Source organism: Cladophialophora carrionii, assembly GCF_000365165.1.
Source record: "Cladophialophora carrionii CBS 160.54 unplaced genomic scaffold supercont1.1, whole genome shotgun sequence".
In the NCBI taxonomy this organism is placed as follows: Eukaryota; Fungi; Ascomycota; class Eurotiomycetes; order Chaetothyriales; family Herpotrichiellaceae; genus Cladophialophora; species Cladophialophora carrionii.
The window spans coordinates 301,882-325,591 of NW_008481816.1; the positions used below are offsets into that span (position 1 = coordinate 301,882).

The 23,710-nt window shown below is 54.2% G+C and overlaps 8 protein-coding genes across 8 annotated transcripts; 3 read left to right on the forward strand and 5 right to left on the reverse strand.

Moving 5' to 3' along the window:
• Positions 1-120: 120 nt before the first annotated feature.
• Positions 121-2,105, forward strand: G647_00108 (uncharacterized protein; the record flags this gene model as incomplete). Its single annotated transcript, XM_008723511.1, has 8 exons — positions 121-349; positions 400-711; positions 773-787; positions 882-910; positions 968-1,393; positions 1,447-1,644; positions 1,712-1,846; positions 1,920-2,105. 8 exons carry the CDS (start codon positions 121-123, stop codon positions 2,103-2,105), a joined length of 1,530 nt encoding a protein of 509 aa, XP_008721733.1.
• A 583-nt stretch (positions 2,106-2,688) lies between these two features.
• Positions 2,689-3,918, forward strand: G647_00109 (uncharacterized protein; the record flags this gene model as incomplete). The annotated part of the gene is made up of 1 exon (XM_008723512.1): positions 2,689-3,918. The coding sequence occupies one exon, from the start codon at positions 2,689-2,691 to the stop codon at positions 3,916-3,918; it is 1,230 nt and encodes a 409-aa protein (XP_008721734.1).
• Positions 3,919-4,693: 775 nt separating this feature from the next.
• On the forward strand, positions 4,694-5,188 carry G647_00110 (uncharacterized protein; the record flags this gene model as incomplete). The annotated part of the gene is made up of 1 exon (XM_008723513.1): positions 4,694-5,188. The coding sequence occupies one exon, from the start codon at positions 4,694-4,696 to the stop codon at positions 5,186-5,188; it is 495 nt and encodes a 164-aa protein (XP_008721735.1).
• Positions 5,189-7,117: 1,929 nt separating this feature from the next.
• G647_00111 (glutaredoxin) lies at positions 7,118-7,502 on the reverse strand (the record flags this gene model as incomplete). The annotated part of the gene is made up of 2 exons (XM_008723514.1): positions 7,118-7,275; positions 7,352-7,502. The coding sequence occupies 2 exons, from the start codon at positions 7,500-7,502 to the stop codon at positions 7,118-7,120; spliced, it is 309 nt and encodes a 102-aa protein (XP_008721736.1).
• Positions 7,503-8,589: 1,087 nt separating this feature from the next.
• On the reverse strand, positions 8,590-10,323 carry G647_00112 (uncharacterized protein; the record flags this gene model as incomplete). The annotated part of the gene is made up of 2 exons (XM_008723515.1): positions 8,590-10,179; positions 10,255-10,323. 2 exons carry the CDS (start codon positions 10,321-10,323, stop codon positions 8,590-8,592), a joined length of 1,659 nt encoding a protein of 552 aa, XP_008721737.1.
• A 1,094-nt stretch (positions 10,324-11,417) lies between these two features.
• On the reverse strand, positions 11,418-13,394 carry G647_00113 (uncharacterized protein; the record flags this gene model as incomplete). Its single annotated transcript, XM_008723516.1, has 1 exon — positions 11,418-13,394. One exon carries the CDS (start codon positions 13,392-13,394, stop codon positions 11,418-11,420), a length of 1,977 nt encoding a protein of 658 aa, XP_008721738.1.
• Positions 13,395-19,258: 5,864 nt separating this feature from the next.
• On the reverse strand, positions 19,259-19,840 carry G647_00114 (uncharacterized protein; the record flags this gene model as incomplete). Its single annotated transcript, XM_008723517.1, has 1 exon — positions 19,259-19,840. The coding sequence occupies one exon, from the start codon at positions 19,838-19,840 to the stop codon at positions 19,259-19,261; it is 582 nt and encodes a 193-aa protein (XP_008721739.1).
• Positions 19,841-21,964: 2,124 nt separating this feature from the next.
• On the reverse strand, positions 21,965-23,691 carry G647_00115 (uncharacterized protein; the record flags this gene model as incomplete). Its single annotated transcript, XM_008723518.1, has 2 exons — positions 21,965-23,387; positions 23,444-23,691. 2 exons carry the CDS (start codon positions 23,689-23,691, stop codon positions 21,965-21,967), a joined length of 1,671 nt encoding a protein of 556 aa, XP_008721740.1.
• Between the last annotated feature and the right edge of the window lie 19 nt (positions 23,692-23,710).

Below are 23,710 nucleotides of genomic sequence, written 5' to 3' on the forward strand. Positions count from 1 at the left end.
CAGAGAGCATCGTCTGTCTGCTCGTTCACCCAATCTTGATCATTACGGCTCAGGGACAGCGTGATTCGGGACGGACTCGCCTATTTTCGCGAAGCGACTCTCAGGGGATTGCAAATCAGCATGGCGAAGCTGCAAGGCATCTTTGCTGATGTCAGAGCTGTCTCACCACTCGTCTTGGTTGGAGGTCTTCTGAGCTTGTGGCTCGTCCATCAGTTCGTTGTCCTGCTTGGAGATCCTTTAAGATCTGTTCCTGGACCCTTCCTAGCCCGGTTCACGAGGCTCTGGTACTTGCGCAAAGTATGGCGGGGCGACTTTGAGAAGACAAACCTTGCCCTTCACAAGAGATATGGTAGCGTCTCTGAGCGTACCGCGGTTATTGGGCGTAGCTGATGTTGGTAGGCTCGATTGTTCGCATTGCGCCCAACTACTATTCCATCGACGATGCAGACGCAATCAAGACGATATATGGGCACGGCACTCAGTTCGTCAAGGGTAGATGGTACATCGCTTCCGGCAACCCGAAGAACGAGAATCCGGACATCTTCACCGAACTGAACCCAGCAGTCCACGCTGAAAACCGACGGAAAGTTGCGTCGTTGTACTCCATGTCGAGTCTTGTGCCCATGGAGCAGAACGCAATCGACTGCGCGAGGATCCTGGTCGACAGGTTCACCGGGTTTGCGGAGAGGCATGTCTCTTTCAACTTGCAAGGTTTGTGTTAACCCAAAGAGACGTCTTTCCCGGTATTGTGAACATTCTGACAAATGCTTAGTCTGGCTGCAGTACTGTAAGTATCCTCGGGAAGCCAGGACTGCTGGGGGTTCTCTCTTCAAAGCCCGGCGCTCGCGATGGTCGTGTCACTGCCACTAACAGCCGCCCAGTCGCGTTCGACACAATCGCTCTCATCACAGTAAGTCAATCAGACTCGGCATATGCCGCCGTTGGCACTGGCTCACATCACCCCTAGCTGAGCAAACGATTCGGTTTCCTCGACACCGGCGAAGACAACGGTGGCATGATTGCCGCCCTCGATCACTATCTTCGCTATCTCACCAAAGTTGGCATCTACCATGAATGGCACTCGTTCCTGACGTGGTGTCTTTCCTTCTGGCCCACGACCGGCACCCGCTACCTGGGTACTTTTACGCAAGAGCAAGTTCGCGAGGGCCAGAGAACCAAGCCAAAGAGCGTACTGGAAAAGGACGAGTCGAAGCCCACAGACGATTTCTTGACAAAGTTGTTGCGGATGAATGCATTGCAGCCGGACAGGTTCCCCATGGGTGCGGTCTTTTCCACATGCATCACAAACATTGGCGCTGGTTCCGACACCACCAGTGTCAGTTTGGCTGGAATTTTGCATCAACTGATGAAATCTCCGGCGACCGTGCAGAAGGTGAGTGTAGACGGCGGTTAAATATGAGTTGCGACGTGGCTGATTTCTCCCAGCTTCGACAAGAGCTCGACCAAGCCATCGAGGAACGCGGCTCCTCGGACATGCTCTCGTTCCAGGAAGCTCAGAAGCTCCCGTACCTTCAGGCCGTAATCAAAGAGGGCTTGCGCTTGCATCCTGCGACAGGCCTTCCGATGGTCCGGGTGGTCCCCAAGGGTGGTGCGACAATCGCTGGTCGTTACTTTCCAGAAAAGGTATGAAGGGTCTTCTCAAACAACCACACAGCCTGTATGATCAACACTAATTGGATTTGGTGCGCAGACCGAAGTCGGTGTCAACACCTGGGTCGCCCACGCCAACCAAAATATGTTCGGAGCGGATGCTGAGGAATTCAGACCGGAGCGCTGGCTCGAAGATGCTGAGAGGGCTGCAGAAATGAATCGAAACATTCTCACGGTACGAAAGACTCAAGTGTCCTGGTCCTCCATACAGGTAAATAAAGGTTGCTGACATGTTGTGTGTCCTTTAGTTCGGAGCCGGCTCCCGCACTTGTATTGGCAAGAACATCAGTCTGCTTGAGATCTCCATCCTGATTCCTGAGCTCGTCAGAAAGTTCGACTTCACCCTTGTTGATCCCCATCGGCCGCTGGAGTCGGAAAATGTGTGGTTCGTCAAGCAGAAGAACCTGGAGTGCTATGTGAGCCTGAGGAAGTAGAGCGCGGCAGGGCGCTCCATGGAGGAAGTCAATGCAGTAGCGGGGTTGTGAAGAGTCTCATTGCAGTTAACATCACTGAGGTTCAATATCGGTAGCTCGATTGCCCTTTTGCGGAGGCTTGAGATATGAGATTGAACAGCTTTCGCGTCTCAATTGCATGGCATTTCGCTCGTCCTTCTTATGGTTTGCGTTTGACCGTTCATCAAGAGGATCGGACTCGCCTCTGTGACTTTTTTAACCGTCCAGGTCGATATGCTGACTCTCTTCAAACACATTGCCTGTAGCCACCATCGACTTTAATATCAGGAATAGTGTCATATGCATGTCCGTAACTCACATAGGGCAATGAGAATGAAGTGGAGTGACTTACGAATCAGTGAAAGAAGACTTGGCCACCTACAATGATGCAGAAGACGGTCGAGCTTGTGGTTAGCCGTCAACCACAAGGCTGAGCGTCAACTGCGCAAGGCTGAACTTCGCAGTCTCCACCAAAGCTTCATTGGCGTCATCGACCTTCATTCATGCTCTTTGTTATATACTGAGAGTCTGCTCTCAGACCGCAGATGTCGAGGAGATATTCACAATGAAGACTTCACCACTGCGTATGCTCGTCTCTCGACGGGTCTGCACTTGCAATCTCTCCCAGCTCCAAGCTGGCCACGCACCTTCGAGCCCTCACCTGATCCGACTTCTCTCGAGCAGTACTAAGCACAATGCCCAACCCAGCTTCACCTCGCCGGTCCCGGGCTACGGCTCGTCCGAGATGCTGCGGCGAAAGTATCAAAAGTCGGAACCGTCCGAATTGGAGAAAGAGAAGGCCGAACGAGCAAGCACGGTCAAACGCATGCGCTACTCGGGCTATGGCATTGCCGCCTGCACGGTAGCAATCTTCGCTACAATCGCACTATACCCCAGTGCCAGTGCGGAACAAGTCATTAGACAAGACGCACCCCCTCCACCGACACCGTCGACGATTCTCGACGAGACCTCCGCGAAGGAAGTCGAGCAGGTCCCGACCGGCACCTCCACCATCCCCTTCTTCCCTCGCATCATCCACATCACCTCCGACGCACCGCCAAGCACGCCCGGCGCTGCAAATGAAGGCAAGACAGACGAAGAATACCAGCTCGTGGGTCTAGGGATTCGCACGGTATCGATGTTCAGCATCCAAGTCTACGTCGGGGGCCTGTACATCGCCGTGTCGGACATTGCGGCGTTGCAACAGCGACTGATCAACGCTGTCGTCCCGCCCAGTCAAAGTGTGGCTACGACCCTGGTGCCGGGCGAAAAGGACCAACTCCGCCAACTCCTCCTCGACCCCACTCGGGGCGAAGACATCTGGAACGAAATCCTCAAAGACGGCCATCTGCGTACGGCTTTCAGGATCGTGCCCACGCGAAACACCGATTTCATGCACCTTCGCGACGGTTTTGTGCGGGGCATAACGGCTCGGTCTGCACATTTCGCATCAGACAGGAACGACTCATCCTTTCAAGACGAGACATTTGGCGCGGCGCTCAACGACTTCAAATCCGCGTTCGGGGGCAGTGCGCGACGGAAATTGCCGAAAGGTGAGATCCTCCTCCTTGTCCGCGACGGGCAAGGTAAACTGTCCGTTTGGGAAGAGACCAGCAAGACGGGCGACCGGGTCAAAATGGGCGATATCAGTGACGAACGAGTGGGTCGGTTGCTGTGGCTGGGATATCTGGCGGGGAAGAAAGTTAGCAGTGAGCCAGCGAGGCAGAATGTTGTGGAGGGATGCATGGAGTTTGTAGAACGCCCAGTGGGAACGGTGGCAACGCAGGTTGTTTGAACTGGGATGACGACGAACGGCGGAGACAAGCAGGAGAAGGGTCTTTGAGTGATCAGAAGGGGAACAAGCCAAGCGAGATTCCATCCCAAGCCCCGGTGCGAGGTGAGTGGGATTGATATTGGTTGCAGTATTAACCTCCGACGATCGACACAATGTATGAACATACCATGGCCTCGGAGAATGCTATTAGCTCGTAGTAAGCATGTACGGAGTATAGTGAATAGGATATCAACTCCCTGTATCCTTGGTTAGCATTCGAAACCGAGTCAAAACCCGAACCGCAATCAGAAGCACGACCAAACGGAGCTCTTTATGCGTTATTCTACCCTGCCATTTACGAACCTTGCAAAAGGTGAAGAGTATACGACATTCTGCTGATAGTACCGCCCCTCAATGTAGATAGATACAAATGCTTACTCACCTACTCCTCCACGTACGTCAGGACTTCTTCGGTCCATCTGCACCCGAGGCATACTTTCATGGCAGCATGGCTAATTATTGCATATATATCTCAAGTATGGAGTAATGTGTTTCCATGAAACCCTAACCCCTCGCATTTCATCCCATCCCATCCATTAATTACTCTACTGAACACTACACAGACAGAGTGATATTTTCGACGAAGCGGTGTCGAGGAACAGACGCAGAGACCCTATTCCCATCCCATCCGTCTGTACTCTACGTACAATACTATACTCCACCCTGCACAGCACAGCACAGACAGAGCGAGAACATTCGAGGAAATTAAGCGATATCCAAGATCAAACCGCACAAAATGTCCTGGCTAGCCCCTGTTCATCCACCCTCTGAACCAAAAGCACAGCCTTCACCATCATCATCAGTATCACAAGCACAACCACAACCACAACCACAACCACAATCTCAACCAGAAGACGCCCGCCGCATCCACCAAATCGTCCGGCTCAACCCGCAAGACTACGCCGCGTACAAAGAATGCCACGCCAAAGTATGGCCCGAAGTGGTGGCGCAGATCCGCGCGTCCAACATCGCGGACTACTCGATCGCCTACGACCGCGACACGTCCCTCCTGTTTGCCTCGTTCAAGTACACGGGGCGGGACTTTGAGGCCGACATGGCCAAGATGCGCGCGCACGAGCCGACGCGCCGCTGGTGGGCCATGACGGATGCGTTTCAGCAGAGCGTGAATCCGGGGGCTGTGAGTTCGGAAAAGGCCGGTACCGTGGGCGAGGATGGGAAGAAGGTTCCGGGATGGTGGAAGGAGTGTGAGGAGTTGTTTTACTTGCCTTAGAAGTGGTGGTGGCTGTGCCTGTACTCGGAACGTAGAAGACGATGATGATGACGATGATGAAGAAGACGTAAAGAAATAATCAGAAGGGCGGCGGTAAGGGAGAGGGAACTCGGGAGACTGACTCTTGTAGCGTAGGACGGAACAGAACAAACCAGGACAGGAACAGTCAGCTGGGCAATGAGTTGTTGGTTGCTTGATTTGCTTGAATCATGGTGTCCTGGTCTATGTAGCTGCGAGCCGCACTGGGTGCTTCGGGGTCTACTTGTCAAGTCGAGCACAGTACAGTCCTCGTGCTCGCCCCTGCTATGGAAGGGCTCACTTTCTCTTTGTTCTTGGGTGTAATCAACCCATCCGAATCAGCTCCATCGGTAACCTCTCCACCATTTTACCACATACGCAGATGCCTCTCTTTCGATGAATGTATACAGAGTAGGTCACTTGTCGTCGCGTTCTTGCGAAGATAGGTTTCAGAAAATCTGTGTGATCTCCAGAGTCGCGAGCATAGGAAGTTCGTCATCTCCACGGAGATTCCTTTCGTTCCAGTTGACCCAGGTATTCAATCACTCACAGCCTAGCCTGGCTTCTGGCTCTTTCAGATCCGACTTCTGCTTCTCCCACTCGCCGGTCTGTCCTCGCTCCACTGCCCCGGACCGTTGTTAGGCTGTTCCCCTGGCTCTGATTGTCATGTCTGATTAACTGATGGCTTCGGAAAAGTGAGGAAATTTGCGCTTGACTACCGGATTGGCGAGCCGTCGGAGGATTTTTTTTCACCTTGCCAAAGATTCATACCAAGGCTAGCCATCGGATACCGCTCTGGAGGCATCGGACATCAATGACCAGAGTTTTGTCGTCCACTCGTTCTGACGGCCACTCGTTCTGACGGCCACTCGTTCTGACGTCCACTCGTTCTGACGTCCACTCGTCCCGCCCTTGGTAACGCGATATAACTTCAAACCAGCCATGGCGAATACCTCTCTGAGTGAGTCTTCGGCGCACCGAACTAAAGACTGTCCGCTTCAGCGCGATTCCCTTGCCTGAGCCCAAGCTACTCCTGTCCGATAGTTAGAACAATGAATCACAGGCCGGGAATTTCGATTTGGATCTCAATGCCGGTGGCTAGCCAGTGTCGGGCTGATCTCAACATCATTCGCCTGACTTGTCGATACCTGCTTGACCCAGCGGTGATTGGTTGATCCGAGGCACATGTCTTGCGAAGATGGAGCTTTCACAAAGATGGACGCTTTCATTGACACATCACCCGTTTGAACTGTAGGAGGCCAGGTCGACGACATGAGGACATGAGTGCAACACTCGCCATACCTGCGTGGCAACGGACATGAAGGCTGAAGTGAACTTTGGCCGAGGTGAAGAACAGGGGCAAAGGATGGGCAAAAACTGGCAGGAAACTGGGCAAGCGACCAGAGCCCACGTCAACTGCGCCCTTCTCTGAACCCGGCAAGGATGGATGTGACAACAGAAGAAGCTGCCCGGCGAGTTGCGCTTACAATCTGTGACAAAGAACGTCCAGGGGATATAGCTTGGGAGACACTGCGACCAACCACTCGAAAGTGCTGATCTCGTCGTAAACCGCTGATGTAGCATGCTTGTCGCTCCTTCTGTCAAGTCGACCGTCAACAAATGTTACATATGTTTCAAGGGCTGTTCTCAGACTTACCCCGATATTTCTTCAGGTCGTCAAACCGACCTTCGCGGCGCGCTTCATGGCGCGTACAGATTCCACGCATGAACGGCACAAGGGACATAGAAAGGGAAATGCGCTGCTTGGAGATATTCTTCTTCAACGTCTCTTCATCTCTATCTCTCTGGTTTTTATGGAAATCTGAGGGTTTTCCTTTCCAATACAGCTGAAACAAACAAGTCCACTCATTGCACGTTGCCTTGCACGCTGCACTGGGCAGGCAGACTCCCCTAGATGGCACCAGCACTCTTCAACAGGTCATTGAGTTGACTCTTCTTGGCCTGCAAGTCACTGTTCCCTCCGATGTGGTTCTGGGCGATGAAGATGTTCGGAACGCTGCGTTGGCCGGTGATCTCCTCGAGGGCGTCTTGTAGGGCTGCGCCATCCTCTGTACCATCGGTCAGTAAAATCTACATTTTCCCCGACCGGCCACTCCAGCGCATCCTCATGCTCCAGACACATACCGACTTGGTCCAACTCCATCAAAAAGTATTTCGCATGCAAATCATTGAGCAAGGCCTTGCTGGCCCGACAGTACGGGCAGTAGCTCTTGGAGAACACGACGACCGAGTTCTCGTCGATGATCTTCTGGGCCTTTTCCTTGGCGGAAACCATGGCTGCCGGGGATGTCCTTGGTGGTGACGTGAAGAAGGTGCGGGCTAGGCTGCGGAAGGGGGAGAAGATTGAGGACGCTATTGTGGCGGTTTGTGGTGGTTGTGTAGTACGTCGTTGGCGATGGTATGGCAAGGAAGGGTGGAGGGCAGTCCGTCAGTGCCTTGATATGTATCTCTGGGGGGGAAGTGCGTTCACGGATGATTGCCAATCGGAAGATGATGAATGATTTGACAGATTGATGCAGTTGAGCGGTTTGGAGTGACAAATCCTGAACCAACGACAATGATGCCATTGCGGGTTTGGGACCCGATAGGGCAACGATTAGCTCATCAGCAGCAGCCCAATTGGGCCTCGACTCCGCAGTCGTGAAAACGGCGTGAGAGGGATGCGACCATCAAGCATGCAGCGGTTCTGATACACAGCAAGGTACGGAGTACCTCTGGACTACTCGTATATCTCAGGTGAATTATTACCATTGCACGGATTTCCATTCAGCGGAATTCGGCCATTAGCTCAGCTTGGGTGAGCCTCACAGCATCTCGCTAGTCGACGCTGAAGGTGGGAGTCCGAGGAAATAGCACGAGTACACCCCACCGCGTCCAGAAATATCGCTTTCACTCCGCCCTCGGCGGGAATGAGAAGATGTTCCAGATCTTGAATTGTAGGCGTACCTATATCTAGGCATGATCAAGCCGACCCCGTCGTGGAACAGTATGGCAATCGCCAAAGGCATGGCTTGCCGCAAGAGAACTCTCTCCTCCCTCAGTCTCACCCTATATGTCGGCCACGATCTTCAACCCATCCCATCCCACCACGTCATGTATCAAAATTCGGTGGACGACAGGAGACCGGCTGTTCTCCTCATCCTGCCTCTTCGCGGACGCAATCGCCCCGATGAAACGTCCCCCCAACACATCACAACCCCAACACGGAAAAGGTGTATCACTTTCGCTAAATTGCAATCAAAGAAACCAGAAGCAGGCGTATGAACCGCCAGAATGACCCAGCCACAAAAGAAACAGCGCAAACGTTTCGTGCTTTTGTACACAAGCAGTCGTACAAGCAGTCTTCTGCGAGTCCGAATCCCTCACATGACCACGCAGCACCCACAACTCTTCTCTTTCACTTTCTCCTCGGTACCGGCGTCCTGCATTCGCTGCACTTGCATCCTGGGAGGCGGTTGCGTAGGCACAGATGTAATGCTTCCCATCCTGGGACTTTGTACCGGATTTGTCACTCTGGGCATGGTGCTGTATCCACCATTCGCGCTGCCTCCAGTGCCGGGCCTGATGCTGCCACTGCCAGAGTTTCTTATGCTTGGCACCGGTTTCAGAGGCCACGCATTGCCACCGTCCTCGCCTGTCCCCTGTTGTTCGGGTGGGGGCGAGGACGGAGGACTGACTGCCGAAGGTGACTTGATCTGTCCGTTGCCCGTATGGATCGCCAGAGGTGAAAAGTTTCGGTCGTATGTCCGTGGCACGGCACCTTCGTCTTCCCATTGGGCTTGTTGTTGTCTTCGTGCATGCGTCGGTATGATCTGTTCTTCGGGAGGGAGCCGAGGATCGGGCTTGTACATGGTTGCGAGCCACGGTGGATCGCCCTCTGGTCGGTTGACCGCCGTCCGCGGGCGATCGAGTTCTCCAGATCTTGTCCCTGGTCTTTGACCTGGTGTGGGTGTGCCGGCAGGTTTGGTGCCTGTCGATGGTTTCCTGATTGTGCCGGATGTCTTCCGGCCCGACGATGTATTGGGCGGTGAGCCTTGGCCCGTCGCAGGTTTGGGTCGGCCTTTTGTGGGTGATGATGCTTTGGGCGTCAGTAGTCTAGATGTAGTAGGTGTCGGCAATAAAGAAGAATCGCCTTCGTCCTGCAAAGGTTGACTCCCGGTACTTCCTCTTCGCATCTTGATCTTCAGCACGGGGATGCCGTCTTCCGGTGTCATACTGTTACTAATGGTACGCTTCCGGACCAGCGGCGTGTCCCGTTCAATCCTCTCTTGTGCTATCGGCAAAGGACTCGATGTCAACACCGGTATCTTTGAACCGGACTTTCTGAGTACCGGGTTCGAGTATATCGGTGATGATGAGGCTTCGGCTGCAATCTCTTCGGGTGTGCGCAGGTCCCAATGGGATCTTTCATCCTCCTCTGCTTCTTGCACCGGTTCTTCTGCGAGTCGCGGTCTTGTGGAGTCTTCCGTGTCGCCTCTGCGAAGCTCGGAATTGCTGCGGTCGTCACTTCGTCGACCCCGGCTTGTGTCTCTCTGCCCACTTTGCGCACTCTTGCCGGTATTCCTCCTAGCCTTTGCCAGGTTGATACCTGCGGCTTGGAGTTCTTCACTTTCGATTTTGGCCAGTTTGTCTCTGTGAATCCAGCCCTCGGGATCGTCCTCGGTCGGCCGGTACATGTTCTCGGGGATGTCATTGTCCGGCTGGTGCTGACTGACATTGCCGCTGCTGGGGTTGCTCTTGTAGAGTTCCAGTAGGCTGTCCGGCTCGCTCCCACTACGTATTAGACTCGCGTCTCGTTGACCCAGCTCTTCAACCCTGCTGTGGGGAGCCACACGTCCGTTGACACTGCCGCTTTCTTTGCGATTGGGGGCCAATGTCGATAATGGTGAACGCGTGGAACCTGACGAGTTTTGGCGGGCGCCGTTTGGGCGACTCTTGTTGGCGGTCGTGTTCTATGCGGTGCAATATGTCAGTGTTTGGATACCGTGGGTCGGCGCGGACAATTTCACCTCTTGACTGGCACCCACTGCATCGAACTGCGACCGCGCCCCATTCACCACCGCAGTCGTCGATCCTGGGGCAACTATTCCCGCCATGACGAGGTCTCACCTATGCTCGTGAGCACGAGTCTGACCGCGTCCGCACCTCAGGATGAATGCGCCATGCGTGTCGGCCGCAACCCCGATGGCCTTCACACGACAGATCACCGTCCCACTTCGCAACAAAAACGTGACCAGCCTAAGCTTGACAGATTCCGGAGAATAGAAGGCTCGCTCGATCGGTCGGAGTGGGCTCAGTTCGCAGGAAGCACTATGCTCGTATCGAGGGGTGTGCAGAATGGCGGTCTGCAGGGGGAGACACGCTTGCCGGTCGCTCCAAGCTGGTCGGCGGAACGGGGAAAGGTGACTAAGATGGAATGCTTCAATGCCGTCGAGAAGGGAACGATGCGTGTTTGATACAGGAAAGAATAAGCACGAAATGTCGCAAGGGTAATTCGATGTGAGAGCAAAGTGCAGGTTGCTTGGTGTCCTGGATTGAACGTCGGGGGCGTTTCTCGCTTAACTCAACCTTGGATTAATTGACCCATGTTCCATGTCAACAAACGTCCACCGATTAGGCAGGAGCGAGCCACATGACATTCACGTACAATAACAGAGTCAAGGTTCATGCAATGCATCTTCCCTTCTTCTCGATGTAACAGATTCCATGTCGTTACTCATCAATTCCCTCTTGGGAAGATTTGTGGTGTATAAGACTGTACAAGCGTGTCCTGTCTTCTCCTGACCAGAAGAGGCTCCTCTCTCTGGATCTGCCTAAGCTCCCCGGTAGGCTTTCAGTGCGTCCTGTCGACCTGAGATTTGCCTGTCTCTGAACCAACCCCCCAGATGCGTATTACTAGATGATTCCTTCCAGATCCCCTCCAGATCTCCGCCGGCTCTCCCTAGCCGTGCTCATACTTGTCCAAATCCCAACCTATCCTGCGCCCCGAGCTCTGCCTTGCTGTCTCAGCTACCGTCAAAAGATTGTGTTTAAACAATTGGACGAATCCAGAACTCCATAGGAAAGATTCGTCCGTCGTATATGTACTTCGAAGTGGGTGTGTCAAGTCCATGTCTTGGACGCTCGGAAAGAAGGAGAGGCTAGATACTCGTGTCCAGCTCTCGAGGGTCGTCAAGTGAGGTCAATACTCCTAGTATGCATTCACCGAGGGCCGTCGAGACGTCATTCGCGGGGCTTCTCGAAGTCGTGAGCGATCATCCGGCTCGCGGTATTCGTATCGGGAATACTGTGGTTCACCGCGAGAAGCGATATGGACCTTGTCGGCGGGGTATGGCCGAGCATAGCGCGACGGCTCCCGTTCATCGGGCGACATGGGAGACATTTCGCCGAAGAGCTTCTCTCGACCGCTGTTGTTGCGCGATATCGACGGTGCATCATGTGGGGAGCGTGGGGGTGGTCTGTCTTCATATCGCCCTGACTCGCTCCTTCGCACCGTCGGAGGAATGAAGTCCTGCATCATGGCAGCGGTCTTCGACGACTTCTTAGTCTCAACACGGGGACGCTCAGGCTTCTCCCTGCGCCGCTCAGAGTCCCGCGGTAGGTCCGGAACAACTGACTCGGGGCTGTGGTGATATCTTCTATTCGGGCGATCTCCGTGATCATCGAACATTTCCCTGACTCTCGGCGTCCGCGCATGGTCATCACCATCGTCGGCGGGATCGACGATGTGGTACTTGGTCGAGGTGGTTGCAGGATATCGCGCCTTGGTTCTTGGGGGACTCTCCTCCCTCATCTCGGGCGTGTGGGGGTTAGAGCTGCTTCCATAGCCAGAGTCGTGCATATGAGTCTCGCCATGCTTCAAATTTGAGCCTTTGGATGGTACAGAGTCTTTCCTCGCCGTCGATGACTTAGGGGTCGGCGTGGTTTGGGCCCGATGCAGGCTAGGAGGTATCCTGCTGCGATGGTCACCGCGTTCTCGCTCTCGCTCTCTGTCCCGGTCTCGCTCGCGTTCACGATCCCTTTCTCTGTCTCGGTCTCGTTCACGCTCACGCGTTGTGGGTCTTGCCGAAACGTGTTCCTCGACGTGGGCTCGGAGATTGGAGGGTGAGGAGGTGGACTTTGTGAAGGGCGGTGCAAAATACTCCTCCGGATTGGAGCGACGTCCCTTGGATGAACTGGGTCTCTTCTCGTTGTCCGAACCACTCTTCCGCCCACTGCCACGAGATTCAGACCCAATCCAGTATTGGTAGGCGTCTGATGCAGTACGCTCCAAGCTGGGACGATTTGCGGCCTTTGCCATATAGGCTTTGCTCTCTTCATGATGCCTCTCCCACTTTTCGTCCAAGCTCTCTTCTTCGAAGTCGCGAGGTCTTTCGGTCCTGGTTGATGTGCGTGTTCGTTCGGACGGTCGATCGAAGTAGGAGGTCGTCTTCGAACGCGAGGACTTCATGGACGGACGGACCTCTGTGTAGTCGGAATCACTCTCCGCATCAACGGCCGTCGGTCTTCTTGTCTCAACCTTTTCCCTCCTTTCTCTCGTCTTCTCCTTGTCAAATCTCTTTTCGTCCGCTTTCCCACTTCTGGACTTTTCTGCCTGACTCTTGAATTTGGCAGCAGCCGCAGCAACGCCGAATACCCCAGCCGAACTTGCCGCCTTCTTCGACTTCTCGGACGCTTTGGGTGGGGGAGGGGCTCGCCTCTCATAATCGGCATGCTTCCGTGAAGTGCCTCGTGGCAACTCGTCATACGGGTCTCGGTGGTCGTCCGCAAACCGAGGTTGGCGAACTTCCTCATAATATTCTCCATACTCGTTGTACTCACGAGTCGAAGGAGGTGCAGGCTGCGGCGCAGGTCTCATTGGGTATGACCGAGTGTTTGACGTGGAGGCGGGTGGCGGCCCACGCATCATGGCCTCTTTTCGCAGCTCGGCGAGACGCACCTGATCATCATAGTGTTGTCTTCGTTGAGGATCGATTAGGATTTCGTAGGCTTCCTGGATCTTCTGAAATTCGTCTTTGCCCTTCTCTCGTTGGGCTTCGTCCTTTATCCGATCCGGGTGGAATTTCAGAGCCAGCTTCCGGTGGGCAGAACGGACAGCAGCAGGGTCAGCATCTTTGGAAACCCCCAAAGCTTCGTAGGGGTTGGGAGGCAACGGCGACGAGGCCATAGCGGTGTGTTGTAATACAGGAGGCCGAAGGAATGGAGACGACCGAGAGTCGGGGTGGATGTGTTGTTTTTGTACAGAGCGGTCAAACGGCGGTCGTGGCGTGGTGCATTATTGTTGGCCTCGGTCGGTGGTCGGGATTCTGGTTGGCAGTCGAAGGTGAGGTGGTTGGTAAAATAGAAATCAGGTTGAATGAATGCAACGCAACAATTACAGTATAAGCAGGAAGAGCTTCTCCGTCGTTCAGGAATCAATCCGCAGTCGCAGACAGATCCGTCAATATCGAGGTATGTGGCGGATGGCAGCGTGAAGCCGCTGACGTCTGGAGAAGAGAAGGAGTCAAGTACTTGACAGAGGGCGAGAACGGGTAACAAATGTCGGACAGTGAAAGGCCCGATGAGGTGGTCTGTGAGCGTGGTCTGTCCTGGGTTCTCGAGCCCTGGCTACCCTGGGCTTCGCCTGGCTTCTTTGCAGGCTTCGTGGCACGCCGGCGTCCCTAGCCGATTGAACGATGGATCGATTCCTGTCCAGCCGACGCCGGATTATGTAAAGGTGGCCGTGCTCGATGCGGCAATTTATGGCATCAAGATGGCTTGGAGAGGTGGAATCTGGTTATCGACATGCCATCACTGGCCAACGTGTCAAGAGGTGAGTGAGAAGTGAGTGTTGACCGAGACGCGTAGCACGTTGGGTTGAGAAGGGACGGGTCTATGGATGAAAAGGCACGAGATAGAGTTCAACGTCAACGCGGGAAGGCCCCTTCACCTGAAGTTCCTCGGGAGGCAAATAAAATGCTTCGTCTCGTTATGGATGGAGGGCCTCTCCGATTGAGCATTCCGCTGAGTGGTGGTGACTGCTTCCCCTACGAGCTACAGAGCCGCTAATCCCCATCACGCTGCATCTTCCAATGCCTGTGCTTCGGACTCTGAGGTGAGAAGAAAAGTCACAGTCCACCGCCTGTGGGCGTACGCTCGTATGGAAGGCGTGAGAAGTTTGGCTGTGCAAAACTCGGTGCTGGATACTACGGAGGGCGGAGATGGAAGCCAAAAAGAAAAGTGGAGCGTAAGAAAAGAGGCGCTGTCGGCTGTCGTCATTTGCCAGGAGGACTCCTTTCAGTTAGGCGCTACCCTGATTAGACAGCACTTCCCTGCTTGGAGGCGTAGTCCGACCAGGCTCCCCGAGCCGATCGCTAGCCTCAGAAGCAATATCGTCCGGGTGCTCCTAGGCGACCCAGGGCACGAGGACAGGGACACTTGGAACTCTGCCCCCCCAATATTAACCCCGCCCAGGGTTGGTCCATGCTCCCAACGTCGGTTCCTGCGTGCCTGTGAAAATCTCTGTTTGCCTCCGTTGTCCAACGTGGCGTGTCCTGACGATCGATTCCGGGGTACCAGTGCTCCTGACGATGAATAGGTGGCACCACCCGTTTAGGAGATCGTAGCTGGGGACAATTATCCAGGACGAGTATCGAGACACGCCCTGTAGCCCAACCATGACAACGATCATCAGTGGGTTGGCGACTGCCCGCGCGAAGTCCTGGGCACACGGATAGAAGACTGAGTGACTGATCAGTGAGGTATGACTTGGGTTGCACCCAGCTGACCAGAGATCGCTCTGCTTCCTGCTTGCTTCTTTGGGTCCCCACACGATCGGAGACGCTGAGTTGCATGATTCGCAGACCAGATGAACAGCCAGTACACTACACTCAGCTATCGGCGATGGTGAGAACAGTGCTCTGGTGGTCACCTAGTGCTGAGTGCTGAGTGGTGCTGCGCTGCATTTTCGTAACGCCAGGCAGGCAGACACAGCGACAAACAACCCCAAACCTGAACGAATCTCGCCCGCCTGCATCAACGTGTCACGCTTCACAATGACAGCAAAGACCTACTGGTCCCATGGTGTCTCTTCCCCACGAAGCTCCGGCTCTGCACATGCAGGTCGCGGGCCATCTCCTCGAATACCATCCTCTGAATCTTGTGACCCTGTTCTTACTCGCCCACGTTGTGCCACAAGTCACTTCTGGCCCATCGAGCAAGTCATTCTCTGGTGAGAAAGCGTGCATAAGTCTTCACTCCACTTCTCGCAGAGTAGGGTCTCGCATTGGCGGAGTCTATCATTCTGACCATTCCGCACATCTCTATTCACCCTAGCTTATGAGGCGCAGCTCGACCTTGTTGCTACTCGTCGATTTCAGGACGGCAAATTCAATGCATGACCCAAGTCGAAGACAGACCAGAGCGTGTCCAGGCGAGCTTGCAGATGATAGTGATGGATATCGACTTCGATGCCGAGTACGGTTCACGAATCAAATGCCTACCAGCAGCGACAGCCAATCCAAGCTTCATCACCTTCACACCCCTCAACCTTTTCCGTCCCAAACCTACACCTTCTCCACCATCAGCCAACCGAGCGGGCCTTCAAGCGGACCGCACCCCAGACCCGTCAGGATGCCCAAGGGGAAACTTGACCAATACCGAAGATGCTTGCACTCTATTGGCGGAATCGAGCCCAGCGTCCAGGCTCATTTCGTGACTGGAAGGCAATAACGCAGGAAGATGCGCCATGCAATATGGAGGAGGAGTCAAAACATTGCCTTCATGGTGAGGCTCCAAGGGCTCGATGATGCCTGCATCTTCGATCCTATCATGCACCCCGCGACGATTTCGACTTTCAAGATGTCATCATAGCTGCTGTTGCTGAAGCTCCGTAAAGGTGGTGCGAAACGCATCCAAAGTCAAGTCACGGCGACACATGAGCTGGGCGAGTAAAATATGCCTGAGAACAGCTCAAAATATCCGGGCGTGCCACGAGCGCCTGGTCCGCCAATGATGATAGATGCCACCAATGTTCCCGCCAAATGGTTCCTTGCATGCCACACATGTACCGCGAGGCTTTCACATGTAGGTGCGTATCTGCAGCCCAGATCCCGTACCACTACAGTCCCAGCTGTCAGAAGACTAGCCTCTGGCTCACAGCCGCAAGGTTCAGAGCGGCTACACCTCGAAATTGAACACGAAAAAGGTTTCTACACGAGTTAGAGCATCCTCTCGAATATGCAGCGGATCCGACCTTCGAGGGTGTGCCAAATTTCGAGTTGATCGTTCAGTTTGTGCTCGAGCACCATGCTACCAGGTATTGGCTCGACTGTGCTGCTAAGTGACGAGATTGTTTCGGCGGCAACATGGATCAGTCCAGTTGCGGCATCTCAGTCCTGTGTAACAACACCCAGACGGAACGTGAGTTTGGTTGCACAAGTCACTCGATCGAAGCAACGGCAGTACGGCAGCCACTGTGACAGCCCTTGGGCTGGAATATTTCAGCCTCATCACAATACGGCTGAGGCGTCGAGGCCCAAAATGATGGCTTCAACGCTACACGAGGGCGTCGACCTGACGGTGACCACCAGCACACGACAGGCAGCTTCGGTACGTAATTCCGTTTATCAATTGGAGCAATCGTTGCGGGAGATATGGTTCGCCACAGTGGTGGCTGGTGCCTGTGCGGAGGATCGCAGCAGTCCTTCGCGTCCGGAGATACCCCTTCTGCTTGCGCGCCGACGAACGTTGCCATCGTGGCTTAGAGCGCTCGCATCTGGCAACGCCCACCCAGTGAATGGCGAGAGCCATTAGAGATCCCGCTTTGACACCATTCCAACCTTGTCAAGTGGTCGATTGATCTCGAGGATGAGGAACCTGAGGGCGTCGTGTCTGCCTGGGCTGGTGCCTTGCATGCGCCAAACGCCCCTCTGCGTAATTTCAGTCACTGCGGAGGAGCATTCGCAAGCCAGTGGCAAACGTTGGAAAGGGTTCCGACTCGGTGCGTGGGTGCATCAGGCAAAACACGGCATCAGAGTGCCAGAGGCAGAGGCAGTGAAGGTTCCGATCTCCACCGACATGAAGCACGGTCGATTTGTTTCTGATGCAGGAAACACGAGACGTCGACGGGAACGAAGATGATCAAAATTCAGGAGCAAATGCTGACGTTCAAGCCGAACAAAACGCCGACTCGTTTAGATTGTCAACCAGAACTATTACCTGAGCGCTGCTGGAGGGTCTTGTCTCTTTGTCTCATATCAGTTTGTGCCATTTCGAGTGTCCTACCTTACGAGCTTCAACTCCAACTACGAGCACTCGTAGTCGTACCCGTACCCGTACTGTGACCTTTTCCGACTCCGGGCCAAGTTAGGATAGGTGATGCATGATTGGCCTTCGCGATGACTTCCAGCTGCGTAAAAGCGCCGAGGGATACGAGCTTTTGCCTCCACCTCGCCACCATCCATCAGGCAAACAACAGCAGGCAAAGGTGTGACACGCTCATATTCTCCATCGCAAAGCAACTCACGAGTAGTACTCGTACTCGTACGAGCACCCAGTAAGGCCCTCCCCTCGACGCGTGTTTGGATCCAGCAAGAGGATAGTACTCGTCCTGTACCATCATTCGTGGCGCTATGGTCTGCGGGTGAAAGGCGGGATAGGCAACAGTCTTGCTGCCATGTATGTACGAGTACTACGATTGGCCAACTCACACAATCGAGCGGGAAGGAAGTCGTCGCTGCGGAGTACGCGTACTCGTACGAGTGCCCTGACGAGCCTGATTTCAGCAAGCCTTGCACGCTCAGACGCCGTGACGCCCTGGTGGGTTCGGAGACGAGGACAGTTACGGAGTACACCAGAGTCTTGTCCGAACTTCTCTCTCGTTGCCACATGCTAAAGGCTTTGCTGGGACGTCGATACCACGGGATTCAACTCTACCCCACACTCGTCGTATTGATGTGCTCCGAGCTGTGTGAGACCAACGAATCTCGATCAGATAATGTTACTGTATGGGCATTGTCATTGTCAATGTGACCATGGTTGTGATTGTGACGGCGACCGGGACCATGTGCAAAACACTGCGGCTAAACTGAACTCCCAACAGAACCTTTGATCTCGACGTTCACCAAGAAGACATCAGCATGTGAGTGCAAAACAGACCAGCTAAACTGAACTCCAAACAGAGTTTTTCATCTTGTCGTTCACCAAGAAGACATCAACTTGTGAGTGCGTGTCCTGTAGCATTGAGGACAATGAACGTCACCTCTATGATCACTTATCGCGTTGGCTTCAGGATCCGACTACCAACGTTGTAGAAAGACGGACGCTGGACGGAAGGCCATCACTGATTTATTGTAGCATCGAAATGTAAATACTGTTTATGTTGACAATGTAAGGCTCTGAAATACGTATACTGCGCGCCAGCGCCAGCGTCGGGGTCATCAGACGCATTTCGTTGTGGCCAGTTAAAGCATGCCATTGTCTCGCGTTGACCGTCCTGTCTAAGTATACTGTATCCTCCTCCCTCCACTATCAGTATGCGTGGGCATAACTACCCGCACTGCCATTGTCAAGCAGGATCCGCTGGTATCACCGCGTTCATTGTCAAGTAGAATCTATTGGTATCACCGTATTCATCGTCAAGTAGAATCAACTAGTGCCACCGCATTCATTGTCAAGTAGAATCCGCTAGAATCTATGCTAGTATCAATGCCAGGATCGATGTATGTCGTTTAGAGACGGGCGGCGTGATTGCTGTCCAGCGTGCCAGCTTGCTAGACGATGCATGTGCGTAGCAATCAGAACCTGGCGTGTTTGGCCTGATCTCGGTTTGATGTGACAGTTCTGTTTGCTTGCCGCTATTCCTATCGTCATGCATCGCTGTCCATCACTATCGCTATCGCCATCCATCGCCGTTGCCACCGCCACCCATCGCCGTCGCTATTCATCGCCATCGCCATCACTATTATCTCGTCAGTAATGGTGGATGTCTTGGGTCGGAACCGCTCTCACCGTTCTCTCTAACTGACCACCTAGCTACAGTAGCTACAACAGCTAGTTGTTGGTCGCCGCCTGAGTCTGAGACTGTTGTGCCTGAGTCTGGGACTGTAGTGCCTGAGTCTGAGACTGTTGTGCCTGAGTCTGGGACTGTAGTGCCTGAGTCTGAGGCTGTTGTGCCTGAGTCTGAGACTGCTGTGCCTGAGTCTGAGACTGCTGTGCCTGAGTCTGGGACTGCTGTGCCGCCCGCCTGGCCCCCCGTCGTCTCTGGGGCCGGGTCCTCGACGTGGCATACCAGATCATGGCATGGATCGCCTTTTCCCTGACGAACAGCCGTTCCTCGGGTCCGTTGCAAGGCATGGCAAAGACCTCTGGGTAGATGGTGCTGACTTCGGCGGTCGTGTCCTCTCGTCGCTTTTGGCCCTCTCTCGTGCGCAGGTTGGTCGGGCCGTCACGCTGCCAGATGCGCACCACTCGTTCCATGATCACTCTGGCTTTCTGGGATGGGACGCCGAGGAGGCCTAGAGCCTCGATGATGCGGGGTTTGGTGCGCAGGTATGGCGATTTGGCGTTTCTGTCGTTGCAGAGTCGGAAGAAGGCTTCGGTGCGCTGAGCGGTGACTTGTGTTGGAGCAGACATTGTAATTTGTGGTTTGTGGTTTGTGGCTGGTCGGCGTCAGGTACAGGATGTAAGGAATTGAGGCGGGTCGACGCCAAGGGTAGGATATATGAGGCGATTAGTGGCTGGTCGGTGTCAAGGACAGGATATGTGAGGACGTTGTGTACTGGTCGACGTCAGGTACAGGATGTGTGAGGAATTGAGGCTGATCAACGTCAAGGATAGAATGTGTGAGGGATTTGTGGCTGGTCGACGTCTAGTACAGGATCTCTGAGGATACTGGTAGTAGGTTAATGTCAAGGACAAGATATGTGAGGACTTTATATGCTGGTCGACGTTAAGGACAGGATATGTGATGAAGTTTGTGACTGGTCGACGTCAGGTACAGGACGTGTAAGGAATTGAGGCTGGTCGACGTCAGGTACAGGATGTGTGAGGATACTGGTGACTGGTCGACGTCAGGTACAGGATATGTGAGGACGTTGTGTGCTGGCCGACGTCAAGGACACGATATGTGAGGAAGTGACTGAGATTGTGCTGAGTTAACAGGCGCTCAGCAGCTGGCAAAACTGCTAACGACAGCGGATGTCTTTCTGGCAATGGATCAAGAGGGAGAGAGAGACAGTTTGTCTGAGGGCAGGCAAATCCTTTATACCCCTGTGTTGTACTGAGAGCCGCGATGGGAGCTCGCCGTCACCCTGCCAAGCTGAGGTATACGTGATGTCGAGTGAAATTTCACCAGCGAAGAGTCACCTCAGAGACAGAATCGATTAGTCTAGTGAATATAAGGTCGAGCGCGGACAATATCACTAACGTAGATAGTCATGTAACCCCGGGTCCGGAAGGCTCTAGGGACGGTGGCTTAAAGAGCGCGGGATGGAGGACGTGACCTTTGGGAATAATATACACCCTAGAGGAAGAATCAATTAGTCTAGTGAATGTAAGGTCAACCGCGGACAATATCACCAACATAGGTACCTATGTAGTCACGTAGCCCCTGGTCCGGAGGGCTCCAGTGACGATAATGTTGAGAGCGCGGCGGTATGGAGGACGCGGCCCTAGAAACGAGACGACAACCTTCATTGTAACGGCCATTGTTCTCGCGTCGACCGACGTCTTCCTATCATTGTTCCTCCACTGACATCCCTTGCCCTCGATACGCTACTGGCCGTTGCGCATGTAATGGGAGTCTTATGAGCTGTAGGGTTAAGTCCAGCTCAGGGTCCTCATTGTCGATAGCGTACAGATAGAAGGCATCTGTCGTAGCATGACCCTGACGTGAACCCTAGAAGACGCGATTCAGAGCCTCTTGGCCGTGGATATAGGAGTCGACACCGTCATCGGCAACGCGTACAAACACCAGTTTCGATCCCTGCCACCCCTTCAATCGAGACCGCATCGCCAGGAATGACTTTGTCTCGAGTTCTTTGACACTGGGCGCGCCTCCACCATGGGCGAGGACGCTCACCATGTTGAGTAACTCAACGCCTGGGTCGCTGAGTAGAAATTGATGAGCAGTCTTTGGCTGATTGAAACCCTCTGCTGCGTTCGTCGCCGTGAGAGGTGGCTGTGAGACACCTTTCGCGTAGTGGTCGTTGGCAATGCGGGCCTCTCACTCTTTCTACATCCTCCGGAGTTTGGTGATGGCAATTACAAGGATTGCATTCGGCGCCTTACTCTCGGATAAACCTCTCCTCTTCCTCGCCCGCACAAGCCATCTCAAACACCCCTGCGTGCTGTGCGCAGAGTTCCGCCATTGCATTTTCGCGTCGCTTGCGGAGTTTGGCTGAGTTGCGTTTGCGGTTGGGGTTGGCGTGGCCTCCACGATCCCAGATCTCGGTGGCCGTGCTGATGATTTCGTAGAGGTGGTCTTTGGTAATGCCCAGAAGTCCCAGCACAGGTTCTATACTCTGCCACGGGCATGTTTCCGAACCAGTCTTCAGTTCTCACTGGTGCTGTTGCCATCGTGTCGGATAGGAGGATCGGCGGGTGATTGTGGGCTGTGCAGAGATGTGCTTTGGCGAAGCGACAGGTAGCGAGCGATGGTGAGTGCGCGGCGAGCCGATTGTTGTTATCTATATCAGGGATGTGAGGACCGCGAGGTTCTCATTGCGCGGTGGCTTGAAGTTGACTGCTGTCGCTCACTCACTCACGAACGAGAGCCCCGAAGTCTCTCACAGCCGCGCGGAAGCCATGCTCGAATTCCCAGCCGAAAGGACACCTTTGAGCATCTGCGACTCCGGCTTCACGCATACGTTTGAGGATCCACAGATCCAAGGCACCAATAAAGTCGGCGCCGACTTTTGCATTCGGATCCGTGGGAGCTGAGCTTACACTGCTTCGAAGGGCGGAAGGAATAAATCGATCAAGCCTGGCTGCGAAGAAAGTTCGAGCGTCGCTCCATCCCAGGTTCCAGCCATCTGCGTATCGCCAATGCTCGAAGTGGGCCCCTGGATTTGCCGAACTGTGGTATGCGGTATGTCCATACAGAGCTGCTTCGAGAAGCTGGCCTTTTCTTGCGTCCGCTTGGGCCAGCTTGTCGGTGATGTTCCCAACGGTCAGCTTGAATATTCCGGGTGGAGCAATCTGGCCATTGTCGGTCGAAGCCTTGAATCCCCATTCCCAGCCCGGCATCCATTCCATCTTGAATGTCCAAAACGCCGATCCGCAAGCCTTGGTCTGCCATGTCTGACTCTGAGCAAGTCCGAACTGCTTCATCAGATCGTCTTTCTGGTCGGCGGGAGCTTTGCCCCAGGTTTGTGGGGCCAACGCAAGGCTGTACTCGCCAATATACACCCCCACGGCAGCTTGGTGGGCGAAGACATCCCCAACGAGGCTTGAATTCAGTTCTGGAAGCTCAGACTTGACCTGTTCGATGATTTCAAAGGGCGAGCGGGAGGTGTCCTTCTCATCAAATGTCCAATACTTGTGTGTGTCCACGATGACTGGGCATTTCGGTGGGAAACTGGGGTTGTTGTACGCTCGAGTGAAGGCGGCTGCGCGCCCCAGGTCCCACCCATCGCTTATATATACCGGTAGTGAGGCATCAATTGCCGATATCCGCTGAATCATGTCGTTATACCATTCATACATACCAGGCGGATCGATGATGGCTTCATTACAAAGTTGGACCCCAATAACGCCGGCCAGTTGCGGGTCTCGAGCAGTCTCATCGGCGATGAAGAGAAGGCAACGAGTGGCAAGGTCCAGGAAGAATCCGTTGCCCCACAGTTCAGCCTTACCACTGCTCGTACCGGAATGAGTCTCATGGTTGGCACCACCCGGCACACCGTGCAGGTCGACGAGGACACCAATGCCGTGCTCAAAGCAACGGGAAATCAGACGTTTAACAACCGACCAAGCGTTGACATATACTTCGGATGGTGGGCCATGAAAGGCCGTGTGGGCACAAAAGGCGGGCCCGAGGGTGAAATAGCCAACTGGCAGACGGATGGAATTGCAATGAGCGGAGTTGACAAGCCAGTCGAAGTCTGCGTCGGTGAGTGCGGCGTTCCAGTGCGCCTCCCACTTCTGGCGGGTGGCGTCGAGGCCGCGGGCCTTGATAGACCTGAGCAGGTGAAGGGTGAATAGCCGCACATTGTAATGCGGAGCACAAAGACTCACGCATTGACGGCGTCCAACTCGCTGCTCCCTCCAACGCCCTCGTCGTACATTCCCCCAAAGAGCCATTGTTCAAGGATGAAAATACTGCCGAGGTTGCAGCCATGTTGGTAGCGGTAGCGAAGGATGTCCCTCGGCGTCGGCTGGACGGGATGAGGAGATGACATCGGATGTTGTTGTTGTCCACCCATCGAGGGACCGGGATAGTATTGTTGCGATGGAGGCGGTGGCGGTAACGCTGGCTCGAACATCTGGTAAGCCCGCCGTGCT